This window comes from Cervus canadensis, chromosome 12 (genome assembly GCF_019320065.1).
Source record: "Cervus canadensis isolate Bull #8, Minnesota chromosome 12, ASM1932006v1, whole genome shotgun sequence".
Lineage (NCBI taxonomy): Eukaryota > Metazoa > Chordata > Mammalia > Artiodactyla > Cervidae > Cervus > Cervus canadensis.
Window position 1 is genome coordinate 59,300,392 of NC_057397.1, and position 20,795 is coordinate 59,321,186.

The 20,795-nt window shown below is 44.2% G+C and overlaps 1 protein-coding gene across 3 annotated transcripts in view; it reads left to right on the forward strand.

The window, feature by feature from the left end:
- The window catches only part of NCALD (neurocalcin delta), a 324,211-nt gene that overhangs the window by 299,789 nt on the left and 3,627 nt on the right, over positions 1 to 20,795 (forward strand). For all 3 annotated transcript variants that reach the window (XM_043483542.1, XM_043483540.1, XM_043483541.1), the window contains 2 exons: positions 3,260 to 3,656; positions 19,076 to 19,181. In XM_043483542.1, the coding sequence (XP_043339477.1) occupies positions 3,279 to 3,656; positions 19,076 to 19,181 (484 nt within the window). In that variant the 5' untranslated portion in view covers positions 3,260 to 3,278. The remainder of the gene's footprint in view (positions 1 to 3,259; positions 3,657 to 19,075; positions 19,182 to 20,795) is intronic.

Consider the following 20,795-nt stretch of genomic DNA (forward strand, 5'->3'; position numbering starts at 1 on the left):
TTGAAATTCTAATACAAACCATTCTCTCCTACTTCACTTTTTTTCTCAAGGGAAAAAAAAAAGAAAGACACAAGAGGGAAGTGAAAGTTATTGAAAGGTTCAGTTTATAAATTCTGTTTGTATCGTGCTTGGAGCTGTGGTTTAATTTTGCTCTTACGTGAAATGGTATTGGTCTGATTCTGTAGTTTAGTTTTGCTCTTACGTAAAATGGCATTGGTCTGATTCTGTAGTTTAGTTTTGCTCTTACGTAAAATGGCATTGGTCTGATTCTTTGTAGAGCGTCTCCTCTGAAAGTGAGCTCCTTCAGGCAGCTGTTGGTTGTGCTGATGGGAAGAGAATTGTTGTTCCACCCTTCCCGGGGCACCTACCTCAGAGACAGAGTGAGGCTGATTCTGCTCTGTGCAGAACTCAGGGAGCAAAATCAACCAGCTCGGCAAGTCACAAGGATTGCTTGTCATTTCCTGAACTGTGCATATAATGAAAGAAGTTTGAGCAGTGTAAGATTCAAACCCTGCCTTCAAGGAATTTATTTATAGTGGTGGCAACACATAGGTACACAGGCAATTCAGTTTTAACAGGTCCCAAGGGTGGGAGGAGGGGGAGTTCAGTGAAGGTGGTCAACAAGTAGAAGCTTCAGATAAGTTCTGGGCATGCATCATACAGCATGGTAACTATAGTTAACAATTTGTTGTTCAGTCACTAAGTTGTGTCCAACTCTTTGCAACCCTATGGACTGCAGCATGCCAGGCTTCCTTGTCTTTCACTATCTCCTGGAGTTAGCTCAAACTCACGTCCATTGAGTCGGTGATGCTATTCAACCATCTCATCCTCTGTCATCCCCTTCTCCTCCTGCCTTCAATCTTTCCCAGCATCAGGGTCTTTTCCAATGAGTCAATTCTTCGCATCAGGTGGCCAAAGTATTGGAGTTTCAGCTTCAGCACCAGCATCATTAACAGTACTGTATTGTATATTTGAAAGATGCTAAGAGAGTATATCTTAAAAGTTCTCAATAGAAGAAAAATTTCTGTAACCATGTGAGGTTATGGGTATTAATTAGACTTACTGGGGTGAGCATTTCCCAGTATAAACGTATATCAGGTCTTACGTCATATACCTTAAACTTAAGCAATGCTCTATGTCAATTATATCTCAGTAAAACTAGTGGCAAAGTGGAGAAAAGAGATCCCAAGACCGAGTCTTAACTACCAAATAGCTTTAGTGTCTCAAATAATGTTCTGAAAGCCGGGGCCTCATCTTTGGGGCAAAAAGACTCCTTTTCCAAGAAAATTATTCCATATTTCCATGTTGTAATTATTTATCTGAGTCATTTCTTCATTCACCTAAGTTATATGTGGTGGGCCCTAGCGAGACAGAGTAACCTCAACAAGACTCCATCTCATGGGGCTCACCCTGCATTGGGAGGGAGGCAGACATAAACAAGCACCGCAAAGTGAAAATCTCAAAGAAATTGGGAACTGTTATTAAAATGGGGGTTAAACAGAAAAAGAGACACAGAAGTACAGAACAGACTTTTGAACTCTGTGGGAGAAGGTGAGGGTGGGATGTTTCAAAAGAACAGCATGTATATTATCTATGGTGAAACAGATCACCAGCCCAGGTGGGATGCATGAGACAAGTGCTCGGGCCTGGTGCACTGGGAAGACCCAGAGGAATCGGGTGGAGAGGGAGGTGGGAGGGGGGATCGGGATGGGGAATGCGTGTACCTCTATGGCTGATTCATATCAATGTATGACAAAACCCACTGAAATGTTGTGAAGTAATTAGCCTCCAACTAATAAAAAATAAAAATTTAAAAAAAATTTAAAAAAAAGAAAGAAAACTGAAAAAAAAAAATAAAATGGGGATTAAAATCTTTTATATATTCTGTAAGTTTCCAATACAAGAAAAATGTAAAATACAAGTTGTAGAGCCCCTTTATTAGAAGGGAGTTATCTTTACCATGCTTATATCATAAGACTTTGGACATGGGAACTAAGCTCACCTCCTCCAAGAAGGCTTCCCTGATAGCACCCAGGTCCCCTTTTGGCTTGGGTGTCCTGTCCATGTACTCTCACTACACCATATCCGTTCCCCTGATACCATCTTTTGAAAGTTTATTGTGTTGTCCTCTCACTGCCACCCCCCCAATATATAGGCAACTGGATGTCCCTTAAGGAGGAGGGGTTGCATCTTACTTTTTTGCATCCACAGTGCCAGAAATATGCCTGATATATGGCTCATGGTTAATGTTGACTGGCTCTGTGAATGGGAAGGTGGTAATTGCAAGTTTTTTTCTATCTTAATAAAAGTTGCCTTTATTCCCCACATTATATTAAGTTTTAAAATAAGTAACAAAGGGTATATTTTCTTGTTTCTTGAAATGTAAACATATTAAAACATATATTAATAGCATTTTAGATAAGGGTGCATATGAAAAATCTAGAAGGACACACACCAAATTGTGGGCAGTGTTTGTTAAGATTTGAAATGATACTGACTTTCCTATATGTATTGCTGTGTTGTTTGCTATTTTACTATGGATGTGCTATTATGGTGATAAGAAAATATGAAGTTTTTTGTATCTTAAAAAGGAAAATTTGACCAGTTTCATAAGCCACAATCATAGGACATAACTTTATGAAACATCATCTTTACCATCTAAACACAATGTTGACAGTGATTTGACATTTTGGCTTTAAATAACTGACCAAGCTTGGTAGCATTTAATGGAATTACATGAGTTTCTACTTCCCTTACTCATGTCTGTCTTTATAACATTCAGAAGATACCCAAGCATTTTATTTGCAAATACTCTAAATCATGTGACATTACCTCTTTTGCTCTCTCTTTTTGATCCTTTCCTTTAATTCTCCCTACTAATACTTGGATTGGGTGTTAGAACCCTGGTCTTTCTAAAACCAGGCCTAACCTCTTGCAAATAGATAAGGCAACACTAAGTAATCATTTCTGTGTGTGCGTATGTGTGTAGTGTCTTCCTTTTTCATTATAAATCTCCTATCTTTCATTTGGCTCTGCGTCAGAGAAGTATCAGTTTTCACTGATATTTCTGCTCTGCATCTTCTGCCTGCCCCTCTTTCTACATTTTGTTGGGCTGAGCACAAGGTTGGCAAGCCCTAGACAATGTTATTGAAGTCACACTTTCTTTTCTTTTTCCCAAAGGAATAATCACAGATTGTAAAATGTGCCTCTGAAGAACAGGTTAGGAAACTCTCTATATTGTATTCTTTTCTGTCTGCAGCTGAATTCTTGCTGTCAAGATGGGAAAACAGAACAGCAAGCTGCGCCCAGAGGTCATGCAAGACTTGTTGGAAAGCACGGACTTCACGGAGCACGAGATCCAGGAATGGTACAAAGGCTTCTTGAGAGACTGCCCCAGCGGACACTTGTCAATGGAGGAGTTTAAGAAAATTTACGGGAACTTTTTCCCTTACGGGGATGCTTCCAAGTTTGCAGAGCACGTCTTCCGCACCTTCGATGCCAACGGAGATGGGACGATAGACTTTAGAGAATTCATCATAGCCCTGAGCGTAACGTCAAGGGGGAAGCTGGAGCAGAAGCTGAAATGGGCCTTCAGCATGTATGACCTAGACGGAAATGGCTACATCAGCAAGGCAGAGATGCTGGAGATTGTGCAGGTATGTAGCCCCTGCCCTTTACAAAGGGGAGCGTGCGAGTCCCAGGAAGCACTGGAACGCCCACAGTATGGCTTATTGGAGAGATTGCAAGCTGGTGGCCTGCCTGGGCACTAATTTGGGCTAGCCAGGGTCTTTGAAAATGTGGAACCCATATATGAAACAGGGAGATTACACATAGCAATGCAGACTGGTTAGCATCTCTTGGGAACTCAGGAGCTCTGCCGACACTAGACCCACATTCTTGCCTGGACTAGGTCACCAGGGGCTTTGTGGTGACTCTCCCCTACTGAGGGACATGCACTGCTCAGGTGGTCCTGCTCACTGGGGCCACCCCATCCACTCATCGCAATGACCTGCTTGGACCCAGCAGAGTAATGTTTATGACCACACTCTGACCTGGGTTCAAATCCTACCTCTTTCAGTCACTATGTCTGTGACTTTAACCAAGTTAGTTCACCTAAGTAAGCCTCAGTGTCCTTATCTGTAAAATGGAACCACAACAGTGCCCACTGCTGTGGGATTATTTTTAGATTGATTCTCCTTGTTCAGTGCTAAGCATAGTGCCAGTTATATATATATATATATACACATACATATAACTCATTGTCATTATCAGAATTAATTTCCAACTTCATTAGACTTTTTTTTCCTGGTCACAAGGCATAGCTTGGGGGATCTTAGTTCCCTGACCAGGGATCAAACCCGAGCCCCTGCAGTGAAAGTGCCAAGTCCTAACCTCTGGACTATCAGGGAATTCCCTAGACTCTTGAATAAAAGTGGGGATCTCTAGTCTAGTTTCTGTCTCATTAGAGAGATGAACAGTGCAGAATCAAGGCCTCCATCACTTTAATAGGAAGTACTCCATTTTATTTCCTCAAATCACTCACCCAGAGTGAATTTCCTCAAAGAACAGGAAGAGGGGCCCTCGCGTTGGCCACATTTTCCTGTGGGCTCCCAGCAAGCTTTGCGGAGGAGGAAAGGCTGAAAGAGCTGCAGTCATGGCAACGACAGCTTCGTCAGCAGAGGGCGGGGCCTGGGGACCAGCCTTAGGGGACTGAAACACAGCGCGGGGGCGGGGGGAGGAGGTCAGAAGGGCCTTGGGGACAGTAGAAACACGTACGCGGGCGAGCAGCCCCAGGGAGGGCGCACCATCTTGGCAGGTGCGTGGGACACAGGAAGGAAGTATCTGGCAGCAAATAGCAGGTACAAGAAAGTGGTCATCTGGCTTCCTGGAAGGCTCATCTTGGAGGCTTCATCCAGGACAGGCTGGGTTCAGAGGTAGAGCTGTGGGCCCCGGGAGACCTAGTGGGGTGCTGGAACGGTGGCAGAGGGTGTAATACAAAGAGACAGGAGACAGAAAGAACTCGGATACAGGTAAGCAGGGGATGAGGGTGGAGGTGTGTGACACCTGCTTTTAAGGATCCATGGAAGACCTGGTTACAGGAGCTGAGGGCTGAGCCTGGGGGAGAGCAGCACGACTCACCTGCTGTTGAGCCTGTGGCCGAGGCTGGGGCCTGCTCCTGGGAGTGGGACTGAGACCCCCCCGGCAGTCAGAGTGACAGCTACAGCCGTCGCAGGAAAACAGATGAGCTTTCCCAGATCCTCCAGCCCCTTCTCCTTTCTGCCTGGGCCACCGGTGCTTTCCCTGGCCCCCACACAGTAACTATCTGAATAAATTGTGTAGAATGAATGCCCCAGAGACAAGAATCATAAAACAAAAATAAAGGACTTCTCCCTTCCCCCAAGGATAAATATATGAAAAATATAATGTCTACTATAAAAATATAGGGCTTGCCTGGTGGCTCAGACAGTAGAGTCTGCCTTCAATGCAGGAGACCTGGGTTCAATCCCTAGCCCGGGAAGATCCCCTCGAGAAGGGAATGGCAACCCACTCCAATATTCTTTCCTGGAGAATTCCATGCATAGAGGAGCCTGCCTGGCTATGTACAGTCCATGGGGTCACAAAGAGTCGGACATGACTGAGCGACCAACACACACACACACACACACAAAAATACAGGGAGTATACAAGAAAAGAAAAAGAAAAATTCTCCGTAACCCCACTTCACCTACAAAGGGAATCATTGCTAATAATTTTCTAATACATCTTCCTGGTCCTATTTCCATATATTTAAAAATATCTAATTGATTTCATAATGCATGTGAAATCCTGTACCTTGCCATTTTTCATTTAACATAATCAAAACATAAGCATTTCTCATACTACTGAAACTTTCAACACAAACATTTTAATGGCTGCATAATATTCATACAACATATCATAATATACCTAATTTTCCCTTATTGGATATTTAAGTTGTATCCAGTCTTTGTTATACATAACACTATAACTTTAAAAATGAAATAACAAATACGTGATTCTTATTCATGAAGCTTTTTCTATATTTAGGATTATTTCCTAAGAATGGATTCCCAGAAGTACAATTACTGGGCCAAAGGGAATAAGCATTTCTTTCTAAGACTCTTGAGATAGTCTGCCAAATTGTTTTTCCAAATGTACCTCTGAAGTGAGTGGAGGGTGCCCCCTGTCTTTGCACCTCTCCAATTGTTCTGAGCCTTTGCTACTTAAACAAAACTTCAAATTTAAAACGTGGTTTTTAATTTTAATTTGAGCTTCCCAGGTGACTCAGTGTTAAAGAAGCCACATGCCAGGGCAGGAGAAGCAGGTTCTATCCCTGGGTCTAGGAGATCTCCTAGTGAAGGAAATGGCTATCCACTGCAGTATTCTTGCCTGGAAAATTCCATGAACAGAGAAGCCTGGTGGACTGCTGTCCATGGAGTCGCAAAGAGTCAGACACGACTGATTGAATGAGCATGCGATTTTAATTAGCTTTCTTTGTCTCTCCTTTTTACCTAGGAGGGTGGTGCTCTGCCCTCGTTCCCTGCCTCCCTGCAGTGAATGGCATGGGTACCTTCTTTTTGTAGAGAATTGCTTCCTGATTGAGATCTAAGGAAAAAAAAAATTTTCCATCAACCATCATGTTTTTGCCTGCTTAACACTTTTTGCACAGTTCTCCTGGCTGCAATGGTGTGGTGGCCAGTACTAAAGATGTAGATTCCCAGTCAGGGAGGACAGTCCCCATTATGTGGGTTTATAGATTTTCAAGAATTATTCACAAGCTCCTTCCACACCTGTGGTAAAACACCTACTAAGTAGCTGGCACCGGGAAAAAATAATATGAGGAAGAAAATAGACACTCTTCCTGTGCTATCGAATCCACTCTACAAGGGAGGGTGGAACGTTGCCGAAAAGGTGCAAAGGGTGCTGGTAAACACTTGCTGAGCCCTTGCTGGCTCTGTGTTCAGAAAGTGATCGCAAAAATGAAGGGGCATTCCCCCTAACAAGGTACTTTCTCTACTATAAAGCAGCTTCATCCACTCACAGGACCACAGTAAGTTTGCAGGTCATAATTGGAAGGACACAGATTCCTTAATAAAGTTTTCATACTTAGGGTTCTTCAGTTCAGTCCAGTTCAGTCGCTCAGTCATGTCCGACTCTTTGCAACCCCATGGACCGCAGCACGCCAGGCCTCCCTGTCCATCACCAACTCCCGGAGCTTACTCAAACTCATGCCCATCGAGTCAGTGATGCCATCCAGCCATCTCATCCTCTGTCCTCCCCTTCTCCTCCTGCCCCCAATCCCTCCCAGCATCAGGGTCTTTTCCAATGAGTCAACTCTTCGCATGAGATGGCCAAAGTATTGGAGTTTCAGCTTCAGCATCAGTCCTTCCAATGAACACCCAGGACTGATCTCCTTTAGAATGGACTGGTTGGATCTCCTTGCAGTCCAAGGGACTCTCAAGAGTCTTCTCCAACACCACAGTTCAAAAGCATCAATTTTTTGGCGCTCAGCTTTCTTCATAGTCCAACTCTCACATCCATACATGACCACTGGAAAAACCATAGCCTTGACTAGACGGACCTTTGTTGGCAAAGTAATGTCTCTGCTTTTTAATATGCTGTCTAGGTTGGTCATAACTTTCCTTCCAAGGAGTATGCGTCTTTTAATTTCATGGCTGCAATCACCATCTGCAGTGATTTTGGAGCCCCACAAAATAAAGTCTGACACTGTTTCCACTGTTTCCCCATCTAATTCCCATGAAGTAATGGGACCAGATGCCATGATCTTAGTTTTCTGAATGTTGAGCTTTAAACCAACTTTTTCACTCTCCTCTTTCACTTTCATCAAGAGGCTTTTTAGTTCCTCTTCACTTTCTGCCATCAGCAGCCTGCAAATGGAAGGTTCAGATTTCCAGAATTGTTTTCCATAGTAATGCACCCTGATGATTAATATTCATGACTGTGGAGAGGAAACCTTGCAGCACCCTGAGGCACCTTCCAAATTGTCAGTGAGATTAAATTAAATTTAAAACCATTTTCCTATTAAGGGCTATTTTATCCCATTCTGCTGCATTGCAAACTGATCATTCTTGTATTCTATCTTATTCTTATGCTAATCCCCCGGTTTTCATTGTTTCTGGATGAATTGGAATTTGCTGTAGGATATTACTAAACTCCCCACTCTCCTTTCTCCACCCCCTCTTCTGTGACAGTCTACACTCCAGGCCTTGTCACCATCCCAAGAAGCCCTGTGGGGATGCTCGTTATTTGGTTCTAGTTGGTCCGCACCGTTTAGGGAAATGCATGTTTGCAGATGCTACAGTTGCTTTAGGTATCCTTTCAGTTCAGTCCAGTCGCTCAGTCATGTTCGACTCTTTGCAACCCCACGGACTGCAGCACGCCAGGCTTCCCTGTCCATCACCAACTCCCAGAGCTTACTCAAACTCGTGTCCATCGCATCAGTGATGCCATCCAACCATCTCATCCTCTGTCGTCCCCTTCTCCTCCCACCTTCAACTTTCCCAGCATCAGGGTCTTTTCCAATGAGTCACTTCTTCGCATCAGGTAGCCAAAGTATTGGAGTTTCAGCTTCAGCATCAGTCCTTCCAATGAATATTCAGGACTGATTTCCTTTAGGATAGACTGGTTGGATCTCCTTGTAGTCCAAGGGACTCTCAAGAGTCTTCTCCAGTACCACAGTTCAAAAGCATCAATTCTTCAGCACTCAGCTTTCTTTAGAGTCCAACTCTCACATCCATACATGACTACTGGAAAAACCATAGCTTTGACTAGATGGACCTTTGTTGGTAAAGTAATGTCTCTGCTTTTTAATATGCTGTCTAGGTTGATCATAGCTTTTCTTCCAAGGAACAAGCGTCTTTTAATTTCATGGCTGCAGTCACCATCTGCAGTGATTTTGGAGCCCCCAAAAATAAAGTCTGTCACTGTTTCCACTGTTTCCCATATATTTGTCATGAAATGATGGGACCGGATGCCATGATCTTGGTTTTCATCAAGAGGCTCTTTAGTTCTTCTTCACTTTCTGTCATAAGGATGGTGTCAACTGTGTATCTGAGGTTATTGATATTTATCCTGGCAATCTTGATTACAGCTTGTGCTTCATCCAATACAGCATTTCTCATGATGTACTCTGTGTATAAGTTAAGTAAGCAAGGTGACAATATACAGCCTTGACATACTCCTTTCCCTATTTGGAACCAGTCTGTTGTTCCATGTCCAGTTCTAACTGTTGCTTCTTGACCTGCATACAGATTTCTCAGGAGGCAGGTCAGGTGGTCTGATAATCCCATCTCTTTAAGAATTTTCTACAGTTTGTTGTGATCCACACAGTCAGAGCCTTTGACATAGTCAAATAAAGCAAAAGTAGATGTTTTTCTGGAACTCTCTCGCTTTTTTGATGATCCAGCAGATGTTGGCAATTTGATCTCTGGTTCCTCTGCCTTTTCTAAATCCAGCTTGAACATCTGGAAGTTCACATTTCACATACTGTAGGTATCCTTTAGGGGTCCCGGAAAATATCTATTTGAAAGTGATGAGACGAAGGCAAGCTGTGGGCCAGCAGAATCATACAGAAATTAAGGCTATATTTGTTCAAGTAAGTGAAACTGCAGCTCAGCTACAAGTGTTAGTCCATAAATTCCTGACTGAATTTTTGTCCCTCCAAGACTCAAAAATTCAAGCCATTTAAGGGAAGCCCCAGTGGCTCAATGGTAAAGAATCCGCCTGTCAATGCAGAAGACATGGGCTCCACCCCTGGGTCAGAAAGATCCCCTGGAGAAGGAAATGGCAACCTATTCCAGTATTCTTGCCTGGGAAATCCCATGGACAAAGGAACCTGGTAGGTTCTAGTCCAAGGGGACACAAAAAGTTGGACATGACTTAGCAGCTAAACAACAGCAATGTAAAATGCAAATTCATGATGTTCACCTTCAAATACTAATAATTAGTCAGAGTGAAGATTGGTGTCCAAACAAGTTTATAATAGGCTTGTCAATTAATGAAGGTAGTTGTTTTTCAGTCACCAAGTCATGTCCAGTTCTTTTCGACCCCATGGACTGCAGCACACCAGGCTTCCTTGTCCCTCACTATCTCCTGGAGTTTGCCCAAGTTCATGTCCATTGAATCGGTGATGCCATCCAACCATCTCATCCTCTGCCGCACTCTTCTCCTTCTGCCTTCAGTCTTTCCCAGCATCAGGGTTTTTTCCAACGACCTTTTCTTCTGCATCAGGTAGCCAAAGTATTGAAGCTTCAGCATCAGTTCTTCCAATGATTATTCAGGGTAGATTTCCTTTAAGATTGACTGGTTTGATCTCCTTGCTGTCCAAGGGAATGGAGATTGGGACCCCACAAATTTTCTAGTTTTTCTTCCCTAATGTTGTTCTCCATGGTTTAACTTTGGTTAAACTGGAGGTTTGGTTAAACTGGAGGTCAGAGATCTGAAATCAGTTTCACTGGGCTAAACTCAAGGTATAGGACAACTTGCATTCTGTCTGGAGGTTTTGGAAGAAAGTCTGTTCCCTTGCCTTTCCTATTTTCTGAAACATTCCTTGACTTGTAGCCCTTTATACCTATCTTGAAAGCCAGCAGCAATGGATTGAGTTCTTCTCATGTTGCCATTCCTCTGGGTATCTCATTCTGCTTCTCCCTTCCACTCATAATTCAGAATAATCCTCCCCCCACCCCCGCCCCAGCTCAAGTTCCTTTTATTCTGGAAGATAACGTATCTACAGGTTTTGGGGATTGAGACAAGAACATCTCTGAGGAGGCTGTTATTCAGTCTACTGCATATGTCCAAATGCAGTTATGTTCCTTTTTCCAAAAAAGTAATTTTGTGCTATATCAACATCTCGGCAAAAAAGCAAAAGCCATATCCAGATTTATTTTTAGAATCTTACATAAACACTTTCCTGTTTATTTTTTTAAGTGACAAACTTAGGGACATGATTTAGACCCAATATTTTATTATTGCATCAAAACCGTCTCTCGTGAGTCGTAAGCCAGATCACAGTTCTGAAGTTTCCCCCTGTGACAGCAGATCCTCTCCTCAGGGGGGCGCTGGTGTCAGCTCATCGCTGCGAGAAGGAGAAGCCTTCCTGCCTCACATATTTCTCTGTCCCTGAGCCCAGCCAGAGGCAGGTCTGAACACCTACACCCAGCCCAGCACAGGCTGTGTTTGAGGAAGGGGCCAGGGAGCATGTGCGGCGCATTGCCAGTTGACATGAATGCTCAGATGCTTTCTGGATCTTGGGGGTGAAGGAACTTGAACTTAGGGATTCATCGACAGGACCACAGCCCTCCCTGGGTGCAGGGGAGAATGCAGGAAGAACAGGGAGTGAAACTGACCCCCTTCTGTTCTCAGAAAGTAACTAGGACCCTTGAAGGAACCAATTCAATCCAAATTCAAACGAATCCAATAACTACAGGACTGTCACTGGGTAGGAGTACACAGCTGTGTTTCTTTACTCTTTATCTGAATGAAAATGACAAGCTTAGACAAAAATTGATCAACATGTATCCCAAATAAAGATGAAGGAAGGGAAGAATTGGCATGTGAGAGTCGGTGTCTTGGGCAAGGTGGGTCAGTATCATCTTGCCTCTCTCTCTTTTTTTTTCCTATCTCCTTTTCCTTCTTTTCCTCAGGTAAGTTATATAACCTTTCTGAACATTGTTCTCATGATGTGTGAACTGGAACTAATCATAGCACCCGCCTCAAGAGTAATCGTAAGGGTTAAATGGTTCTGACAAGTGGAGTACCTAGAACAGTGCCTCTCTTGGGGTGGTTGTTGCTGATCAGTCGCTCAGTCGTGTCTGACTCTTTGTGACCCCGTGGACTGCAGCACACCAGGCTTCCCTGTCTGTCCCCACCTCCTGGAGTTTGCCTAAGTTCATGTCCATTGAATCGGAGATGCCATCCAACCATCTCATCCTCTGTCGTCCTCTTCTCCTTCAGCCTTCAATCTTTCCCAGCATAGGGTCTTTTCCAATGAGTCAGCTGTTTGTATCAGGTGACCAAAGTATTGGAGCTTCAGCTTCAGCATCAGTCCTTCCAAAGAGCATTCAGGGCTGATTTCCTTAAGGATTGACTGGTTTGATCTCCTTGCTGTCCAGGGACTCTCAAGAGTCTTCTCCAACACCACAGTTCGAAAGCATCAATTCTTCGGTGCTCTGCTTTCTTTACTATCTAGCTCTCACATCCGTAAGTGACTACTGGAAAAACCACAGCCTTGACTGTATGGACCTTTGTCGGCAAAGTGATGTCTTTGCTTTTTAACACACTGTTTAGGTTTGTCATAGCTTTCCTGCAAGAAGCAATCATCTTCTAATTTCATGCAGTCACCATCCGCAGTAATTTTAGAGCCCAAGAAGAGGAAATCTGTCACTGCTTCCACCTCTTCCCCTGCTATTTGCCATGAAGTGATAGGACTGGATGCCATGATCTTAGTTTTTAATACTGAGTTTTAAGTCGACTTTCTCACTCTCCTCCTTCACCTTCATCAAGGCTCTTTAGTTCCTCTTCTCTTTCTGCCATTAGAGTGGTGTCATCCACATATCTGAGGTTGTGGATATTTCTCCTAGCAATCTTTATTCCAGCTTATAACTCATCCAACCCAGCATTTCGCAAAATGTGCTCTGCATATAACTTAAATAAACAGAGTAACCATAATAATAATATCTCTCATGGAGTACTACTCAGTAAACGCTGGCTACTGCTATTCTATAGAAGTTTCTAGAGCTGGGACAGGATGTTCGCCTGCAAAATAAAGGGAGGTCATTTCCCATTCAAAGGACAAAGTAACAGTCTTCCATTGAGTTTTATGTTAAGTTTACCTCATCATAAAATGTATGTTCACAAACCCAACTAAACCTCTGAATGGTGGAACCCACAGAAGAGATGTGCTTGTACAGATAGCTTTAGGAGTACCCAGGCTGCTTCAGCTGTTGTCTTTCCCACCAAACACCAGCCCAGCTGGGAAGAAACTAAAATTTCTGGGCTGCCCTGATGCTTATGGGATTTAAGTAACAGGAAGAGCTACCTTTCCAGGAGACAGTGTGATTGGCACCAGGAATTCCCCAAATCTCAGTTGTTGCCCTGAGTCCATGGGTGCACCTCATGCATTCAGACTATTGGGGCACAGATTGTCTGGATTTGTTCTCGAGTTCCAACTAGAGGCTTTCCCAGAGGAATACAGAGGCTAACACCATGTTATCCTTAGCAGTTCTCGGGGAACTCACTTTAATGACCAGGTTGAAATAATCTCTAGTTAGCATATTCATTCCTTGGATGGTAATGATTGCTTTACACTACTTGGTGTTCAAATACGTGTTGTCATAGAATCAGACTCTCCCTCCTAGTTGTGATTCAAGGTTGACTGGCTCTTTTGATGAAGGCGAGTGAGCTTCATAACACCCTAGTCTACAGCTTCACATCTTTTGAATGGATGAAGACTAAAGGAAGGAAGAGGGCTTATGCTGGCAGTCTGTCCCAGAAGAGTGCACTGTTTTCTTTCTTTCCGCAACATGGGGATTTTTTTTTTCCTGATGCACTCATCAGAATAAGTTATATGTTTCTATGCAGCAATGAGATGAAGAGGAAGGGAGATTGTGGTGTTGGTCATACAAAGGGTTGCTGCCCCCAAACACCAAACAGACTCACAAATTAATCTGACCTAGTCTCAAGAGCACCAACTGTGACCAGTTCAGACAAACCAGATCGTGTGTATTTGTGTCACAACAGATCTAAATCAGGGCCAGAAAGATTTGGTTACTTTTTTTCTAGAACCACTTCCTGAGTAGTTATTTTTCTCCCAAAGATCTTTCTAAATTTGTGTCATAGACACTATGTCACTTGTAATATGTGCCTTGAAGACCTGAAACACTGTTCTTTTCTGATTGTGAAAAAGAAAAAAAAAATGGAAGTGGGGGTGGTAGTGAGAGCTTCTAGTCCATCTTGACATGGCCCTTGGGGATTCAGCTCCAAACTCTTGCCTCAATTACAAGTGTGGGCCACAGATGTTACACTGAATTCAACTTCAGTTTCTTTCCTGGAGAAAATTCTTTAAAGCATTTGTCCAGGCTAATGACTTTCTCTAAGAACTAACCCTAGTGTTTGTTTATCAGTTATATTTGGCTTATCCCTTTCTTATTAGGGGATTAATATATCATGACAAGCCACATTATAGTTTAAGAGTTGAAGTTATACATCTGGCAAGACAAATGAATGCCTACTACCCAAAGGCCCCCTCTGGGCTGTGCCCTCCAGGTCTCCTTTGTGGACTCTGCTTCCTTCTTCTGTTCCCTAAACAAGGATATTCCCAAGCAGAGTTCCAGCCTTAGCCCTCTTCCCGCCCCCCCCCACCCCGCCCCTTCTGGGATGTCTCATCTTCTCAGTGCTTGTTATGGGCCAAGCATTGTGTTAAGTATTTTTCCTGTGTTAGTTTCCTGGGGTTACTGTAACAAATTACCATCAACTGGGCAGTTTCAAACAACAAAACATTTATTCTATCATAGTTCCAGAGGTCAGAAGTGCAACATCAAGGCGTGGGCAAGGTTGGTTCCTTCCAGATACTCCTGGCGGGAGGGCAGGGGATCTGCTCCATGCCTCTCTCCTAGCTTCTGGCGGTGGCTGGCAATCCTTGGTGTTTTGGAGTTGTGTTTCTCTCATCATCACATGACATTTTCCCTGTGTGTCTGTGTATAAATTTCTTCTTCCTATAAGGATACATCATTGAATTGGGGCCCACCCTCATCCAGTAGAATCTCATTTTAACTTGATTACATCTACAAAGACCCTATTTCCAAATAAAGTCACATTTACAGGTTTTGAGTGGACGTAAATTTTTGTAGGACATTGGTCCACCTGGTACCTGTATTATCTCATTTAATCCTCACAATAACCTTCTTAGCCCCATTTTATGGATGAAGAAACAGTGTCCTTCCAGGCCTTCACCTCTACTATGTCCAGCTGTTAATGGACATCTCTCTCCACTAAGACATTGCAGTGGTACCTCACAATCAAACATTCCAGAAACAATCTTGTATCATCCCCCAAAATGTGAAGTCCTAAAGTGCGGCAGCTCCAGAATGTCTTTTTAGGGGAGTAAATGGGATCTTTGGAAGGGGTTGTTTGAAGCAGCCTTTGCAGAGCATTTAATGTAAGACTGAAACAAGTAGTAATTGCCCAGATCTAAAAATGATGGGTACCACCATTGACTTGAAACAAGACAGTGGTGGGAGGAATGGGCAAGAATGATAAATTAAGAAAAATATTAAGGAAGCAGGTTTGATAGGTCTAGTTGGCCACCTGCATGTGGAGATACATGGTAGAGAGGTATTAAAGATGTCTTTGAGTTGATTACAGAATAGTGGATGGTAGGACTATTTACCAAGAAACAAACGGGTGGTGGCAGGGGGACTGGGTAGTAATGAGTTTCAAGTATTAGTGAAATCTTATGTGAAAACTAATATAAGAATGGAGCTGCTTTGGTGGAAAGAAGGGGTAGGGCCCTTATTCTCCCCTGATCCCCTCCCTGTCTGTGAAAGGCAGGGAGCACTTTGGTAAACATTATGGATATACTGACTTTCTTGTATTCTTCTAGCTCTAAACAAGAAAATGCTGATGCTGTTCTAGATACATGGATACTGATACCATTTTAAGAGCTTTCACAAGAAAGATCCTCCTGGCCTCTTTCTACCCTCCTTTCCTGCTATGAGGTGTCCTTCTAAGGAGGGTGCTCTTCTTTACTGATCATCTAGAAACAGCCCTGTACCACTTAACTTCTTTTGCCCTTGGTGGGTTGTTGTGGGGCTTGGGTGTCCTGTTAGAAAACCCTATGTCTTCTGATGAAAAGTCAGCCTGGTTTCCTTCAGAGAGAGGAGTGAACTTTAGCTCTTGGAATCGTGCCTGCCCTCAGTTAATTCCAAACCTTTATCAGTTCAGACTTGAGTCCTTCCTTTCCAACATTCTGAGAGGTGGTTCATTCAGAGGGAAAAAGAAAAAAACAAAAAACATAGGCCCTGAGGAAGCTGGTAAGACCCCAAGCCTCAGGTTGTGCTGTCCTGAGTCTGCCTAGGGCCAAGCCAGAGCTGGGTTCCTGGGTGTCCCAAGCTTTGTATTTACACAGAGACAAGAATAGGGCTCTTCAAGTTTAATTAAAAACAGGATGTCCCTGCTGGGCCTCTCACTGACATTGCTAAAAATAAAGTAGGGAAATAGCCTGGCCTCTTCATGGTTTAATCCCATTAAATTGTTGGGGTGGTGTGGGGAGTGGTGAACAGAAACTGGAGCTAATAAGACACGATTTGTTTCAAAGTGCTGTCTGGGCTGTGCCTTCTCTCCCTGCTCTGTGGAGTCCTAGATCCAACACAGTCAATGCTGACTCGTTGAGACCATGGAAGAACACTTACCCTAATCCCACTGAGGTTTTGCAGGGATGTCACCCACTCACTCACTCACAAGACCCCTGGGACTTTCACCTCGTCTCTTTGTTCCCTGCTCTAGTACACCCACGTTCATAGACCTGGTATTCTGAATAACCTGTTAATCCTTTTCTGTGAGTTGATGCACACACACAAAAATGCCGGGGGCGGGGAGGGGTGGGCAGAAATCTAGTCTGAACACAATGAAAGAGCCACTCAGCCCCTCTGTACATTCAGACGTTATAATTCTTTTTGCTTATGGGTTCTTCTTCGTACTAACCGCATCTTCATTTCTTGGCCCCAACCCTACTTCTTTAGACTGACAGCTAAAGACTAAACTATTGAAGACTTTCTGTTGGGTACAAGAACCTTTATTTCAAACACATAGTCATCTGTTATCTTGGTTCTTCATTCACTTGTTCAACCAGAGTATTAAGAGAATGATCTCTAGATTATCATACCATTGACTTCCCTTCAGGATCCCAAGAAAGAATTTCATTAGCCTCAAGTCTTAGAGGCTGAGAGCTCCAAGGAGTATTCCAAACCACTGGGTTTTCATTGCTACTATGGGACCTTACTGAGGCCCAAACAGACCAGGGGAAGGAACAACGCAGCCCCAAAGAAGGTTAATTAGGAAGGTTAATTAAGAAGGAAGCATCCTTAATGCTTCTATTAATACTCACTGGAAGGACTGATGGTGAAACTGGAGCTCCCATACTTTGGCCGCCTGAAGCGAAGAGCTGCCTCATTGGGAAAGACCCTGATGCTGGGAAAAATTGAGGGCAGGAGGAGAAGGGGACGACAGAGGAGGAAATGGTTGGATGGCATCATTGACTCAGTGGACAGGAGTTTGAGCAAACTCTGGGAGATAGTGAAGTACAGGGAAGCCTGGCATGCTGCAGTCCATGGAGTTGTAAAGAGCTGGACACAACTGAGTCCCTGTGGGGTGGGATCATCAGCCCAAGAGTCGGCACACTGGGTATGCCATTTTTCATTCCTGTTTTAGCAACTGAGATTGTAATATTTATCACCATTTCTCCAGAATATTTCAGGAACTTGAGGCAGGTTGACCTGGACAAGACTAAAGCAGCGAGGCTTTATCTCTTTCTACGACCTGTTTTGTTTCCACATTTTCCCTTTGGAGACTACTGTCCCTCAGCTGCCTTCCTTTCTCTCCTCCCTCTGTATTCCAAGTTCCAGAACTTTCCAGATTTCTAACCTCCCCCCTCTCTGGAAAAATCTACTTTTTCTAAAACTCCTTCCCAGGGCCAAAGTTCCCAAAGTGAATCTGAGTAGCAAAACCATGGTCTGGGGATAAAAACAATGACTTTAAATTATTCTTCCAAAATAAAAATATCTGATAGCTGAGGCCTTCCAGGCCCTGAGCATCTGGGATTGGGGGGTGGAGCCACAGGTGGTAGGGGAGATAGTTTCAGTACTGCTCAAAAACCTCTTCAGTTTTTCAGGATTTCAGTCAAAAACTCTTTTGATCATCAGATTTCAGACATACTCAGTTTATCTCAAGCAGAGATTGTACACTTGTTCAGTTGCTAAGTCGTGTGCCTCTTCACAACCCCATGAACTGCAGCCCACCAGGCTTTCCCATTCTTTACTATCTCCCGGAGCTTGCATAAACTTGTGTCCATTGAGTCAATGATGCCATCCAACCATCTCATGCTTTGTCTTCCCCTTCTCCTCTTGCCTTCAATCTTTCCCAGCATCAGGGTCTTCTCCAATGACTTGGCTCTTCTGAACAGATGGCCAAAGTATTGACTCTTCAGCTTCAGTATTAGATCGTCCAGTGAATATTCAGGGTTGATGTCCTTTAGGATTGACTGTTTTGATCTACTTGCAGTCCAAGGGACTCTCAAGAGTCTTCTCCAGCACCACAGTTCGAAAGCATCAATTCTTCGGGGCTCAGACTTCTTTAAGGTCCAGCCTTCTTTACTTTTATCGTGCACTTATTTCATCCAGTACTCAAGTGGCAGATGGTCCCCATCCTGGGGGATGACTGACAGTGTGCTGACAAGGAATGCAAGACGATTGCCACACACAAGTGGAGAGGGCATTGGGATGGATTGGTAATGTCTGGAGGAGGGCAGGCCCTTACAAACAGTGTTTATCATCCTCAAGGGAACCAGGGAGTAGACTCTGACCTGTCTCTCTGGCCTGAGGAATGTCATCTACAGCCTGAGAGTGGGAACCCCAAAATCAGCAGCAGCATCACATGGGATCACTGTTAGAAGTGTAGAATCTTATGACCTCCATTTCCCAACCCACCCTACTCAATCAGCTTCTGCCTTCTCGTAAGATTCCCAGGGGTTCATATGCACAATAAGATTAGAGACATGGAGTGAGGGGTGGGTCTGGTGGATCTTCTGGTCAGCTGTCGTTCCTGAAGGTCCTTACCGCTGGACAAGCTCTGCTGGCCTGGCTGCTCTCACAGCCACGGCACATCTGTTTTCTGCAACAAGCGAGAAGCAAGAACAGAGCCTGCTCTCTGTGTGAAGGGAATGCCTTCCCTTCACCCCTGCATTTGGGAGGTTTAATAATAGGGCCATTGTGTACAAAACCAAACCATGTCTCTGTCTCCCCACCGTGTTACTTCTTGTCCCCAGGCGATCTATAAGATGGTTTCCTCTGTAATGAAAATGCCTGAAGATGAGTCGACCCCAGAGAAGAGGACAGAAAAGATCTTCCGCCAGATGGACACCAATAGAGATGGTAGGAGGCCACGGCCACTTTGCTTGATTTTGCTCAGAGTGGGGGCTGCTGGAGGGTCTAGAGCATCCAGGCATGGAAATGCCACTCGAGGACAATTTATTGGCCATAGGATCTGGCTCAGAGTCCTTTGTGAAAATAGCTCTTGCTACATGCTCCCTGCATGGGGAGGACAGAGGAGGACCTGAGTGGTTCGCAGTAGGCTGGATCCTGCAGGCTAGCTAATCAGAAAGTGGGAAGGGGCTTGGTATCCACTGAGACCCTAGAAGCTTCCCTCCCAGCCGCCCAGGGGTTCCCTGCACATGCTCCAAAGTGTAGGGTTTCCCAGAACCGAGTGGGGCCCCTCAGCTTTTGAGGGGTTAGGTAGAAAGCAGATTCCACCCCAAGGGAGCCACCCACAATTCAAACCCAACAAGGGGGTGCAAAGCAAACCGAAAGGAGAGATGGATTTAACTCAAAAACGGGACTTTTAGATGTTGCATTGCTAGCTAGAATAGAGGTAAAATTAAATTTGATTTTTGGATATATAACAAATGATTTTTTAGTATAAGTAGGCCCTATGCAATATTTGGAACATACTAAAAAATTATTGTTTATTTGAAATTGAAAGCTAACTGGGCTTCATGTATTTTATTTGCCAATTCTGGTAACCCTCTGTGTGTGTATGTGTGAATTGCTCAGTCTTGTCTGACTCATAGCAACCCCATGGATGGTAGCCCACCTGGCTCCTCTGTCCATGGAATTCTCCAGGCAAGAATACTGGAATGGGTAGCCATTCCCTTCTCCAGGGGATCTTCCCAACCCAGGGTTTGAACCCAGGTCTCCTGCATTGCAGGCAGATTCTTTACCATCTGAGCCACCAGGGAAGCCCCTCTGACAACCCTACTTAGATGTAATACCTGAGTTTAAAGTTTTGACACAGACCCTGACCCATAAAAAGCCCTGAGTCATCCATAGCTGTCATTTCCTGAGTGATCTATAGCAAGTCATCTCTTATTCCCGGCTTGCCTGTTCTGCTGGGCATCCCAGCAATTCTTGTCAAATATATGAGCAAAGTTACTCATATAGCCCTGACAAAGGCTTTGTGTCAGAGCAAGGCTCAATTTCTATACCTGTGCCCTCTGGGGCACCAGCAGCCTGAGAATCTGGGTTTGCAGGGTACAAGCCAGTCTGTTTGTTTGCTTGTTCCTTCACAAAGTTGCCATTACATCCTGTTTCTTTGTGTCTTGATTCACAGTGAATAGTTTGTCTTGCAAAGACTAAACAAACAGGATTCTTTTAATAGGATAGTAAAGGCCCTGACATTAAACTGCACATTTTCCTGATATTCCAGGAGAGCACAGGGGGGCTTGTGTCCTGCCTGTGACCCGGCCTCCTCTTTAGAACAGGGGTGAAGGATGGGAGAAGATCCAGACACGCAGGATCAAATCCTCCCTGCCAGAAATGAGAGCTTCGGCCAGGGAACTTGGCCACAGTGGGCTCACAGAGCCCCAACGGGGTCTGCATTTCTCAAATGCATCTCGTTGCTTTAGCCCTGTGTTTCCTAATGGAAAGCCTTGATTAAGAAAAAGATGGGGAGGGGAAGTTAGAGCCATACAGGGAGGCGTTTATGACCCC